The sequence below is a fragment of the Rhinatrema bivittatum genome, chromosome 10 (genome assembly GCF_901001135.1).
Source record: "Rhinatrema bivittatum chromosome 10, aRhiBiv1.1, whole genome shotgun sequence".
NCBI classification, from domain to species: domain Eukaryota; kingdom Metazoa; phylum Chordata; class Amphibia; order Gymnophiona; family Rhinatrematidae; genus Rhinatrema; species Rhinatrema bivittatum.
Genome location: NC_042624.1, coordinates 85,985,271 through 85,999,492, shown reverse-complemented (window position 1 = coordinate 85,999,492; position 14,222 = coordinate 85,985,271). Strand labels below are relative to the sequence as shown.

Genomic DNA, 14,222 nt, shown 5'->3' with positions numbered 1-14,222 from the left:
AGGACAGTTACTCCTGGCAGAAAAGCAGCTTAGCTGTCCAGAGGTTTTCAGCTGCATCAGTTACTATACAACAGCATTACCTGCTGCACCTCACTATTATTAGACATGAGCACACTCAAAAGTGTGCACAACAACGTACATGCATCTAGCAGAAACTCTACAGGCAAGTGGAGAAAAACATGCTGTGGGGCAATGTTCCTACATTCAGCAATCTAACATAGCAGGGGACCTGCTTTCATCCTACCCAGGTATTCACCATTAAAAACTAGAAAACAATGTGCACAGAAGAGAGAGCAGCACAACGAAAGGCCTCTGATCACAAGAACGAGGCTGAGAAAACTAACAGAGAAATAATATGGCTCACTCTAGTCTCTCCGATAAGATAGGATGAACCCTGCAGAGCCCAAATATGTTCCCCAGCTCTAAAGAGACAAGCATGTGAGGGGTGGGGGAAGGACTCAAGGAAGTGACTTGTGAGTTCACCGGTTTACTGTGTTTTAATGTAACAAAGGCTGCATATATCAACGAAACAGTTAAGATATAAATTACAATATAGAAAATACACTTTGCAAGACAGAGGTTTCCAAGTAACTGCAAGGAAGATTCACATGTCAAAATTAGCATGAATAAACTCATTCACATTATAAATCGTAAACAAATATATTCTTTCAAAAACTGTACCTTTTCTTAACCACAGAATGTAGAATGCAGTACCTTTTAATGCTACTTCAAAATACAAATCTAAACTTCAATATTTTTCACATATGTCAAAAACTCCTTGCAAAAAATATGGTTTAAAATTGCATACAAAAATAGACATTCCCAATTGATTTTTAAGCACGTTTCTTTTTAAATCCCACCTTGACTCCAAAAACAAAACTGAGAACGTCTGTGAAATGTTAGAACACAAGATTTTATGTAAAATAAAATGTTTTTGGAGCAGGATCTGAAGAAAGTAAAAGACTTCAGCAATGCACTTGTAGATCCACAGATCTATATATACACGCACAGTCTAAGATGCCTCAGGCAATTCTTAAGAGTTACTATTCATTTTTAACTATGCCCTCACAATTTATTACTTAGTAATTATATATATATATATTTTTACACGTTCTGTAGGTATAGAAGATATGCTTGAAAAATAACATTTAGATGTACCAATACAAATACACAGTATTGTGATGAATTACTGTTTGGGTATTTGCACACTCTTTGTATGATAGACTATATTACAGACATGTAACTGAGTACGTGAGGCATTATAAACATATTTCTTATGAAAATACACCCGTAGAGGAGTTTTCTGGCCACTGCAATATACAGAAACCGTTAGAAAGGTAGGCAGTTCATGGAACATCAGCCCAGAACATCCCATCCCCAGATGGGGTAATTAGGTCCCTATGCAATGAAATGAATAAACAGAAAACCCGTTGCAGGAAAAAAAAAATTGTCAGGGAGCTTGCTGCAAAAGGTTCTAAAGGTTTTGGAGCAGCTGGGCAAAGCAGACTTTTCCCTCTGCTGTTAATTATTAACTCGTCGGAGATGGAGCTCAGCCTGTGCACTGTAGGGTAGGTGTGGTTACAACCGCAGCAGGAATTCTCTCCCACTGGGCATATTTTCTGGGGGGGGGGGGGGGGTGAAATAACTGCGTGAACGAGAAGTCTCTCTCTGGCCTTCTGATGGTGGATGTCCTTTTAAATGCTGCTGTCCTCGTCTTTTTACCCACCTCGTTACACTAGCTGTATGCACTAGACAAATACACATGGCAGGGAAAAAAAAGGATATCCATTTGTTTGGGTTATTTTGGATTTAAATACTCATTGAAAACTGTTAATAATGGAACATATTAACATCTATAGAATTCGACTTTCTGGTGTAGAGAAGGTTATTTTTCGTTTTGTACAAAGCTTTGAAAATTAGGTGGTGGTTAAACTGGGCAGAACATCTGCCAGACAGAAATGCAGCAGGTTCACAGGGCCCAGCGGTGGTAGCCAATCTCCAGGAGTAAGGTGGACAGCTCCTAACCAAGCTGCAAAACAAAATAGCGCCATTTGGAGGTTCTTCAACATTTCTAAGTGCATTTTATGCCTCATCTATAGTACCTGGAAGCAAAGCAATTTCCTAACGTTTCATAAAGTTTTTTTTAAGGCATATTATACCCCAGAGGGTTAGACCAATGAAATCTTCTAATAAGAAGAAAAAAGTTTTAGTTAAAAAGTCATGGAATGCTTAAAACGGACCAGATAATTCACAATGATCCAGGATTACTTCGATAATCAAACAATACTAAAAAAATAAAATAAAAACTTCAACACAAATTTGTGGGAGTAGAAGGGTTTGAGGAGAAGTGGTGGGACAGAATAAGGCAAAACCAAATATCAGAGCTCTAGTTATATGGAAACATTAATAACTGATATTTAATTTGTTTTTGTTGAGTTCTCGCTCCAAGTTTCCAATCAGAGTATCAATACTTTCTTGTAGATCTTTGAGGTTTACTCTGTGCTCCACTGTTGAATCTATTGCTTGCATTTTCATGTAGGCCTTAAAGGAATGGTCTTTGGCTATAGGTTTTGAGTTTTCAATTGAATTATCTGGTCCATCCACTTTGTTGCAGTCTTCTCCACTTTCTGTGTCTTCTGAAGGAACATCATCATAGTCTGCTTCATTCATGCTCTCTTCCGTGTGTAGAAAATAGTTTCCCCCACAGCTGCTCCAATCTCCTGCATATCGGTTGCTTGAGGGACTATCCAATCTAGCCTGCCTTGGCCTAAGAACCCCAGAAAGTTCAGCGTTGCTCAGGTTCAAAATCTGAGGTCGCTGCTTCTTCCGCCTCAGATAATTCAAAGACGACTGTAGCTCTGAGGAAACATGACGATGTATCGATTCTTTGGAGGCTGAATTTTGCACTAAAAGAAAACAAAAAACAGCTCTAAAAATCTGTTTACATTACATATTGCTGAAGCAGACACCTATGTTGTATAGCGCTAGATCGTTAGCTATTAAATGCTACGTTACAAGCAGTCCAAACATGCAGCTTGCCAAGATACTAGCATTCCACTGGGTCATTGCTGAACATCCCCAAAATTATAAACACAAGCTTAACAGTTCATTGCCATTGCGTCATGCCACGTCTGAATTGCTTTATACAAAATAAAAAAATAAGTCCAAATTGTTCATTAACTCTCTGAGCTAATCAGTAGCCTATTGTCAAAATAAAAGCCAACACATTAGCTCATGGATCCCTAAAAAGAAAATGCTGAAGGGGAAAGCAAGCATAGCATGTAGATAATCATGACCTTAAATAGGCACGCCTAAAGAAGCTGGGAACACACAAGAAAGGATTCAGTGTTTGCAAGTGCTTTGCACTGTTAACAGAAGCTCATAGTAAAGTTTTCTAAGCAGCCAGGACTCCACTTCAGAAAGAAGACACACTCAGGTTTTCTTTTACCTCAACCCATGATTACAGTGCAAGCTATTAACGTCCTCCTTTGTAATCCTCTTCCTATGATAAATAGCACAAATATTGCATTTAATCTAAACAATTAACCGCTATATGGAAAATCTTGAGGTCCACACTCAGTAGTGCAGCCGCTTTTGCGATAGAGAGAGAAAGCCTCTGTAGAGACTCACCAAAAAGTTAACTATTATACCACTGTAAGAGGGGCCACTAGTAGCTTGGATTTAGGGGGCAGTTTAACATGCGCAGTCATGTGTACGAACAGTACAGTTACCATCGGTGAAGATTTAATGTGATTTGGAGGGATGAAAGGTAAAAAGTGCAGTGCAATCAAGCTAGGTAGAGAGAACATGGTACAAATCTCCTCTTCTTTCACCTTTCATCACTCCAAATCACATTAAATCTTCACCGATGGTAACTGTGCTGTTCGTACGTATGACTGTGCATGTAAAACTGCCCCCTAAACCCTAACTCACCCCACAAACCTCACCCAGAGTTCATAATGCCCCCTCTTACAGTGGTATAAAGAGTTAAAAAATCAGCGGGCCTCCACAAACGCTCTCTCTCTCCCCTCTTCCCTCCCGAAACGAGATATGCGATAAATCCCGTTTCGGCCGTAACACACAGCTATCACAGGCATAACGCTCAGGAAAAGGGTGTAGTTATTTCCGGCGTTAATTCCCACGATAGCTTGCGTTACATTATCAAGGACAATGTTAAACAGCCCTCATTTCCATTTATTCTGCTCAAACTCCTCCCACTTGAATAAATTCTTCAAATTTGCACATGCATTTTGCAATGCGATATTTACCGCATGCGTTATGGCGTTATCGCGGGTGTTTGATAGCGAGATAACTATAGCCGGTTAACTTTAGGACAGCTTTTCGGGCTGACCAGACTTAGCCAGCTAATTCATCTAGCTAACTATCGGAGCTAACTGATTAACTTAGCTGGCTAACTCAATGCATCCCGGTTATCCCCCTGGAATGCCCCTAACTTATCCAGCTAAATTCTAGTTCCCTAACTTATGAGCTGGCTGGAATTAGCTGCCCAAATATTCAATTAGCCAGCTAACCTCTGAGTTAGCTGGCTAAATGCTTTTGAATCTGGACCTCCCGATGTCTTGATTTTATCCCATTTATTGCTAGTTAACAAGTCTGCCATAAACGTCTATTTTAGAGGCTGTTTCTTCTGAGAACATAACGTTCCAAAAATAAAAATAAGACTGAAAGCATTTTTCCCTTAAAAGCGATAGCCTGGTTATTCCAACTGCACTCAATAAAAAAAAAAAACCCAAACTCTACACGGGCAGACGCACACCCTGAACATTAAAAGGAGTGTGCTTTGGCATTCAGTAGGAGACAAGCTTGGAACAGTTTTAACCTTTTCTCTCACAAGGGAATGACATCCCAGTTGTTGTCCTCAAAGCCTCTCCTTGTTTCATTTTATCACCACAAAAGCGTTTTTGTTTCGGCAGCGTCAGACTGGGATGAAAGGGGTCCGGGGGCTAAAGATAACACGGCAGTTTTGCTTTCTGCCACAGAGCAATGACTGTTTTCCTTCATATAAAATAAAATACAAATAAATTAAACAATAAGATCAATAATTAGCACAAATGCATGTTTGCCATCAAATATTTCAGAGCTACATTAGTGTGCAAGGATTAAACTGGAGAAGGACCCTCAGAATTAATCAAGGTGAAATGCTTTTGTTTTTATTTTAGTCAGACTTGGTGCTTGAAATGCTTCATCATCCTTCAACTTTTTTTGAAAAAAGAAGCACTGTAAGCATTAATTAATTTTTGCAGCCAGTACTAGTGAAAACCAATTAACTGAGGTACAGCTTTGATGAGGTAGGAATGAATGTACTTTCTCTTCGGTAACAAGGGCCTGCAGAGCCATGGTGTACAGAAGCAAGGGAAAACTGCTTGAGATATCCATGTTTATTTATCATTGACCATAAACTGAACTAATTAAAAAAAACAAAAACGTATTTTGTAGTGGTCGTTAATATTTAAAGCTGAACTGTACAATGTGTAGTAAAAAAAAAAAAAAAAAAATTTTAACTGGAGAGAGAAATTTCCTGAGAAGCCCACAAATCTCTTTCCCCTTGATTTGTGCACGCAGATTACTTTAGCTCAAGGTGCTTTGTTCTGAGTGCTTGGCTGCATAATCCAGTGATTAATAAAGAGGATCACTGTAAGCCGCACCTGTCCGACAGAGAGCACACTCATTAACATTAATCCCTTTCCCTTGGCAGCAGAAGTCAATCTCTGAGCCTTAAATGCCAGCCTAGCAGGAAAACGTATAAGAGCATACAGAGACACTAGATAAAACGTGTGCTTCCATTTGTGGGTTATAAGAGCGCACATATAAATACAACCAATAAATTAGGCCTCAGAGCTAATCATATTACTCAGGGAGCAGGGCACGTCCATGTCCACACCTCACTCACATAGACCAAAGCTCGGGACCTTATCCAAACCAAATCATTATAGACCCACATGGTTTTCTTAAGAAAATAAATGGTAGCAAGCAAGTCACCCAGTTTCCTCAATTCAGGCCAGTTGTGGAAGAAAGAGAAAGGAAAGAAATAAGCACATGAACTTTCCATGCTAGCAGCCTTAATCCTTTTGTTCTCATCTCTGTATTGCCCTGCCTTGTCACCATTTTCATACATCCTCTTGGAGATGAAACACAAGGTCTACATCCTTGCTCTGCCACAAGACATGCCCGAGAGCTTGAAAGGTAACTAGAACAGTATCACCCTCGGTCTCTGCAAGGAAACATATCTCACAACCACATAAGAACTTAAGCAGCACCCATGCTGGGCAGAACAGGGACCATCAAGCCCAGTATTCTGTCTCCGACAGAGGCCAGTCCAGGTCACAAGTACTCATCAGATCCCCAAGTGCTGATCTATTTCTTGTATCTCACTCCCAGGGATAAGCACTGGCTTTTCCCAACTCTACCTGGCTAATAACTGTTTATGGACTTTTCCTTCAGGAACTTGTCCAATCCTCTTTTGAAACCCGCTGTTAGTTGCCTTGACCACATTCTTTCCCAAGAGATTTCATAGCTTGATTGTACGCTCAGTGAAAAAATACTTCCTTTGATATGTTTTAAAACTGCCGGTTGCTAGTTTCATTGAGTGACCCTTAGTCCTAGTGTTGTTTGAAAAGGTAAATAACCATTTCTGATTTAAATGTTGCACTCCACCCATGATTTTATAAATCTTAAATCATATCCCCCTCAGTCATCTTTTTTCCATGCTAAAGAACCCTACTCTGTTTAGTCTCTCTCCATAAGGGAGCTTTTCCATCTCCTTTATCATTTTTGCTGCCCTTCTCTGTACCAGTTCTATGTCCTCTATGTCTTTTTTGAGATGAGGCGACCAGAACTGCACACAATACTCAAGGAAGCTCAAATTCTGGAGATGAATCAATGGCTGCTCACTGGCTGTGGAGCTCCACAGCCGGTCTCATTCACCTCCTGCTGACACCGAACTCCCTCCTCGCAGCCCGAAGTCACTGCTCATGCCACTGACCTTCAGCACTTGTGGTCGGCCTCTTTCACCCGCTACCACACTTCCTCTTCATGACCCGAAGCCACCGCTGCTGACTTCCTGCACCTGTTGGCACCTCCTTAGGCACGTGTGCCTCTCTTCATCATTTAAAGAGCCCACGGCGGGAAAATCTCTGCAGCCCTAGTCAATGACATCAGCACTCTGGGACTATTTAAGGCCAGTCCCTGCCCTTGGACCTGGCCTCTGCAATAGGTCAAACTCTGTGTGAGTAGTTGGTTACCTGACTCTGTATTCCTGCCCTATGTCTCGTCTTCCCCTGGATTGATTCTTGGCTTTGACCTCAGATCTCCTCTGGACTCTGCCTGTTCACCGCCTGTCTTGACCTTTGGTATGTTTCCTGGACTTGCTTGATTGCCACCTACAGCGACCTTTGCCTCGTCTGCTGGACTCTATTGCTAGCTGCCTGCCCAGACCCTTGGAGCGCCTTGATTCTTCTTTCGCCTACTGTCTGTCGTGGGAATCCTTGTCACCGGAGACCTGCACCTAAGTCCAGCCGGCCTTGACACCCAAGGGCTCAACCTGCGTGGAACGTGGGCTGGTATTGGTGAAGGTCCTGTGGGTCTCCGTGCCGACCAATACTGCTCGCCGACAATGAGGACCTGCAGGGCTCCTCCCTGCAGATAGCGTCAACCTTGTCTCGGTCCAAGGGTCCACCTTCTTAACAGATAGTGGCAACAAGAGTATTTCAGCTTCCTGGACCATGGAATGATGTTTCAAGGACTGCTGTGCAGAGATGGGGACCACCAAATGAGGAAGGGGTGCAATGTCTTTCAACCCAGATTGGCAAACCTGCTGAGGAGGGCTTTAAACTAGGATGGTTGGGGATGAGTGAGATAAGTGCAAGTCCTCGGATAAGTAAAACATTAAACATATGTATAGGAATGAGAAAAAGAGAACAACATCTGGAAAGCTATGTACACTAATGCTCATAGTGTGGGAAATAAAGTCCTGGATCTAGAGGCAGTCATAGAAGAAACCGACTTGGATGTAGTGGCTGTTATGGAGATATGGTACATGAAAAACCATGTTCTCTGGAAACTGGTGTGATTTGTAATTTCTACAAGAATGTCGGTATATAAAAAAACAAAATAAATAAATAAATAGCACATTTAAGACTAATCGGAGAAAATTATTTTTCACTCAACACACAATAAAGCTCTGGAATTTGTTGCCAGATGATGTGGTTAGTGTAGCTGGGTTCAAAAAAGGTTTGGATAAGTTCTTGGAGGAGAAGTCCATTAACGGCTATTAATCAAATTTACTTAGGGAATAGCCACGGCTATTAATTGCATCAGTGGCATGGGATCTTCTTAGTGTTTGGGTAATTGCCAGGTTCTTGTGGCCTGGTTTGGCCTCTGTTGGAAACGGGATGCTGGGCTTGATGGACCCTTGGTCTGACCTAGCATGGCAATTTCTTATGTTCTTATGACTAGGATATAGTTATATTGGGCCACAATCTATTCAGGAAGGAAGGGAGGAAGCATTGTATTGTATATAAAAAAAATATTAAAGCAAAAAAATTGCTAGGTTTACAAGATAAGGAGGCACTATGGGTTAATCTGGAAAAAGGGGATGGAACATCAGTTTATATTGGTATAATACAGTCCTCCTTTACAGACAGAAGAAATGGACAGAGATTTTTTTGGAGAATATTCACAAAATTGCTATGAAAAGGGAGGTAATATTGCTATGAAAAGGGAGGCAATATTGCTATGAAAGGGGAGGCGATATTGCTAGGGGATAGTTGATTGGGACATCCCAGTTGTAGTGTCTTCTAGAAGCAGGGAGATCCTGGATTCTTTGCAGAGAGAACTGTTTTATCAATTAGTAATGAAACACATGGGGAGGAGGCATCACTGGGCCTGGTTCTTACCAATGGAGACAGTATCTCTAATGTAGTGGATGATCATCTGAGATCCAGTGATTACTAGATGGTGTGGTTCAGTATTAGAGCATAGGACATGAGGGTGAGGGCCCTAGACTTCAGGAAAACTAATTTGGTTAAAATGGGAGTGTATATGATGGAATCATTAACTGGATGGGAAAATCTAGGGCAAGCAGAAGAGCAGTGGGCAAAACTAAAAGGAGGTATAATAAGGACAACTAACCTTTTTGTTAGTTAAGTAAATAAATGAAAGGGGAAAAAGAGGCCACTATGGTTAACAGTCATAAACTTCAAGAGATCGCAGAAAGAGGAAGACAGGTGACATATCTGGAAAAGCTGGAAAATGAGTCATGAATTCAAAAATCCTTATGGAAGAAAAAACATACCAAATATGGTAAAACGGGACAGCTTTTTTGTTTAGATATGTTAATGACAGAAGGAAGTGGAAAAATGGCACTGTGAGACTCAGAGGTGGGGAGGAATATGTAGAGGCTGATGAGGAAAAAGCAAAATTGCTTAACAAATATTTCTGTTCATGTTCACTGAGATAAGGCCAGGAGCAGGACCTTATAAAACAAAACACAAACCTCATTTGATTTTCAGAAAAAGATGTTTGTGATGAACTAACTAAATTTAAACTAGATAAGGCAATGGGGCCAGATGGGATGCATTCAAGGGTACTAAGATAAACTCTGGCAGCTCCGCTGGCTTTTTTAGAATCAGGAATAGTTCTGGAGATGGGCAGATGGGGTTCCTATTTATAAAAGTGAAAGTAAGGAAGAGGCTGGGAACTACAGAATGATTAGTCTGACCTCTGTGGTAAGCAAATTAATGGAATCGCTGCTAAAACTGTGGGTAGTGCAATTTTTGGAATCCAATGGACTGCAAGATCCAAGGCAGCATGGTTTTACCAGAGGTAAATCTTATCAGACGACCCTGATTAATTTCTTTGATTGGATGACTGGAGTTGGATCAAGGGACAGAGCTAGATGTACTGTACTTGGATTTCAGCAAGGACTTTTAAATGATTCCGCGTAGAAGACCTATAAATAAATTGAGCACTCTTAGTATGGACTTTAGAATGTCTGACTCGGTTAGAATCTGGTGAGCGAGATGTGACAAAGGAGTAAAAGGAGTTCACTCCAGGAAGGAGGCAATACTACCAGTGTGCCTTAAATATTGGACCTTGGACCAGCGATATCGCAGAAGGATTGTTGGGAAAGATTTGTCTTTTTGCTGATGATACCAAAATCTGCAAAAGAGAGATATGGAAAATATGAAAAGAGATACAACAAAGCTTGAGAAATGGTCTATGATCTGGCAGCTAAGATTTAATGCTTAAAAATGCAGATGTAAGCATTTAAGCTGCAAAAACCCAAGGCAGAGGTACAGCATTGGCATTCAATTCTTTTAAGCACAAAAGAAGAGCAGGATCTGGGAGTGATTGTATCAGATGACCTTAAAGTGGCAAACAGGTGGATAAAGTGACAGTAAAAGCCAGAAAGATGCTCGGCTGCAAAGGGAGAGGAATAGTTAGCAAGAAAAGGGAAGTGATATTGCCCCTGTGTAGGTCCTGATAAGACTTCATTTGGAATATTTTGTACAATTCTGGAGACTGCAGAGTTGGTCCAGAGGATGGCTACTAAATTGGTCACTGGTCATATGATCGAAAGCATATGGGGACAGACTTAACAAATCTGGACATGTATAACCAGGAAGAAAGGCAAGATAGAAGAGATACGATAGAGAAATGTAAATATCTCCAAGATTTCCATACTCAGGAGGTGGGTCTCTTTCAATGGAGAGGAGGCTCTGGAACAAGGAATCGTAGATCCAGGAAGAAATACTTCTTTATAAATCTAAATTAGCTGGGTGAATGGGCAGAGTAGATGGGCCATACAGTCGTTTGCTGCTGTCACGTTTCTCTGTTTCAGAGCTTTGTTTCCAGAAATAGATGCACACTGAGAAAACCCTGGGCAACCTATGACAATCCTTCCTATGGCCTCAGTTCTTCCTCAATGAATAATTGGAGGTCAAGTCTCAAGCTGAAAGCATCTGACCATTTATTAAGAGGAAACTGGAGGCGATATGGCCTGACCTGCCTGATATTTGCCCAAACCATGGTTAATGCTCTAGCTGGTACTCAGATTTTATTTATTTATAAGTATTTGATATTCTGTTTGTTTCTTAAAGGTAGGCCCAAGTTCATTACATTGAGTACATATGCAAGTAATGAATATATACAGGTAGTATACCGTTATGAGAGAGATTTCTAGTAAATATATGCAAGAAGTGGATACACTGGGTAGGAGTAAGGAAGCGGGTACAGTGGGTATAAATTGCATACAGATAGTTAAGAAGTCAAACATCAGTGGTGTGACAGATATTAAGTATCATTTGGACAGAAGTAGCCCAGAAGTGCGTGAACTTTGTGAGATTCACGGTCAGGACGATCTCCGGTGGACAAGGATGAGTCCCTGCTGTGGAGTCTAAGACAAGGCTTGGTTAAACAACCAAACTTTGACTTTTTTTTCTGAAGGGTGAGGTAGTAAATTTCTCTTTGCAGCATTAAAGGTAACTTGTTTCATATTTTAGCGTAGTCTTGTGCATGTTAAGCTGGCTGAAGCCAGTAGAGGGGAGGATAGAAAGGCCTGTTCGGAGGTTAAAAGTTCCCTTGTTTGGATGTAGGAGGGTAGAAGTTGGGAAAGATATTCAGGGGATTTATGTGCAGAAAGCATGTTTTCTGTGCACAAAACCATAAGCACAGATTTTAACTCGTATGCTTTATGCACACAGTGTTTAGAAGCACAACTTATGCTCCCACCTCATGTTTTGTATGTACAACTTTTATGTGCAGAAACCATGGCTAAGCCTCTGCACTTCTCTGCGCTGGGGAATAATAGTTAATGCTTTGATTAACATGGGCTCTGCATGGAGGAGCGCCAAGCTCTGTGCATATTTTATGCATAAAATTCCTTGCTACATCAGAAGTTCCGTGTACAAAAATGTGCGCAGAACCACACACTGACATGTAGACAGCCTAGCATACCTTATTACATCAGGGCCAGAATTAGGGAAATTATTGTCAAGACATTCAACTTAAACTGATTTTTCTATCAACTAAGGCAATGCACCACTTTAAGTAAGGACAAAGCACCGTTTAAGCTGTTAACTCGTACGTTCTATGGTAACACTACTTATTTATTACCGGCCTTTCTTCCTTCCAGCTTGTTGTAAGCTTCCAAGTTCTCTCTCCCTGTTGATTGTAACTTTGACTTATTCCTACCATTGTTATCTGTCATTTTACTTGAATTGCTACTCCAGTTATTCCCTTGTTATATTGTAAACCGATCCGATATGGTTATTTACTATGAAGGTCGGTATAAAAAACTGTTAAATAAATAAATAAATAAAATATATGAAGTTGCTTTGCTCTGGACAGTGGCAGAACACAGGAGTTTGGAGCAAAGCAGCCTTTAAAAAAAGTAATTCAATAATATAGAATAGTCTGCAGGTTTTGGGTGTATCTGCTTCTACTGATAAGTGGGGGGGTTGATGTTTACTTGACTATCCCAGTCAATGCAAAACTGCAGGGTGCATTTTTTTTTTTTTGTGGAGGCTGGAATTAGCCCTGACAACAATGGCCAGGCCCCAGTTCAAGCACCAGCCAGATGCTCCACAGTGAAGCAAGAGGGAGAGGGGAATCTAAAACAAACCTTCCAGCGGGGGGTCTGATATTCATGTTGGAAACTAACTGGCATCAAAAGATACTTGGCAGCAGATCTGCCTCTGTTCTTTTTTTTTTGGGGGGGGGGGGTGGATTTCAAACAACTGAAGTTGAAATGTAATCAAGTAATGTGTAAGACCACCCTCAGAAAAACAGCACTCTTGGCCCATTTGTGCTAGTGTAGCTGATTTCAGGCAATCTATATTAAAAAAAACTCCCAAAGAAAATCAAACACGATTTCCATGGACACAAAACTTGGTTTGGTACTGACCTGAATACAGTCATTTGCTTAAGCATGCTTACGTGCACTGATAGATTCGACCTTCACAGCCACATGCCTGAAGGAATGCGCACTACAGAGTTACACACACAGTGTGACTTTTTAGATGGGTGGTTTTGACTCACTCTCTGCTGGCTTCTTCTTAAAACCAAAGATTTAGCACTTGAAAACAGCAGAAGATTTAATAATCTGCGACATGTTCTGATTTGGTTTTACTTGTAAGTTGGGGGATTTCATAAGTAACAATTTTCAAATGGGGAGATCCCATGTGCGCCAACTCGTACAGCGCTCTCTGGGGGCCCTCCTGTAACGTTTCAGCAGGGTTATACCATGAGTCCCTGAACTTGTATGCGGCTTTGTCTAAGTGTGACTGAAGACGGGGAAGGGGGAGCTTTTTAGCTGCTTTATTACCTGGCCACAGTTGCAGCAAATAATGGAGCACCTCTATATGTTTTTTGAAATCCAGGGCACTAGCAAGCTCTTCCGAATCTGTAAAGACTCTCTTGTTATGACTGGAGGTCTCCTGCCTCTGGCTCAACAGCACAGGCCCAAAGCATACAGCTAAATTCTGGCAGGTCATCTTATTTACTGCATGGTAAGACGCTACCAGCTTCAGATGATCCAGTAGCATCTTCAGGGTGGCCTGCAAAGAAAAAGCAGGTTCATTTAACACCATGCATTCCTTTAGCCAGATGTAAATAGTAAAAGCAGCTAGTATTATTTGGTAATACTATCAAAGAAAAGAGAACTGATGGACAATTGAAAAATGGAGCTGGAGCATGAAATAAAAGCATTGTTAAGTACAAACTCTTTCCAAATAAACAGCATTAAACAGTTAAGGCTCTTATTTTTCTCCTGGGGAGCCAGCCACAAACTAAAGGAAAATATTTACAAAAACATTTTCCATTTACTCTTTCAGATCAACAGCAAATCTTCCCAGTGCTTAGCAGAGGCCATCTGTAGGAAGCCACAACCCCTGCAAACCAATTCCACTAGCACAAGTTTCGAAGCATTCTTGTGGATTGTTCTGGAAGTGAATGACTACCACTTTAATTTTTAAGAAAGACGTGAACAGGTTTTGAAAGTTATTTGCTTGGAAGAAAGAAATGTCCTCAAAAAATAAAATGAGGCAAGTATAACTAAAGTAGAACAGTACTTCACTTTCTTTTTTTTTTTTTTTATAATTTAGGCGAAACAATACTACTTGCCTGAGACTGTAAACATGTTTCCTTAAATGAACCAAGGTGGGCTCATGTTTGCAAACTGAACAGAGACGCTCTCTGCAGGG

General features: G+C 40.9%; 1 protein-coding gene across 2 annotated transcripts in view; it reads right to left on the bottom strand.

Annotated features, from left to right (window-relative positions):
- Nucleotides 1-478: 478 nt before the first annotated feature.
- The window catches only part of SYDE2 (synapse defective Rho GTPase homolog 2), a 77,024-nt gene continuing 63,280 nt past the window's right edge, over nucleotides 479-14,222 (bottom strand). Inside the window, exons 7-8 of one of the 2 annotated variants that reach the window (XM_029618813.1) lie at nucleotides 13,346-13,577; nucleotides 479-2,906 (exon numbers count right to left, since the gene is read on the bottom strand). In XM_029618813.1, coding sequence (XP_029474673.1) covers nucleotides 2,404-2,906; nucleotides 13,346-13,577 — 735 coding nt within the window. In that variant the 3' untranslated portion in view covers nucleotides 479-2,403. The remainder of the gene's footprint in view (nucleotides 2,907-13,345; nucleotides 13,578-14,222) is intronic. The other variant, XM_029618812.1, reaches the window with a different exon arrangement.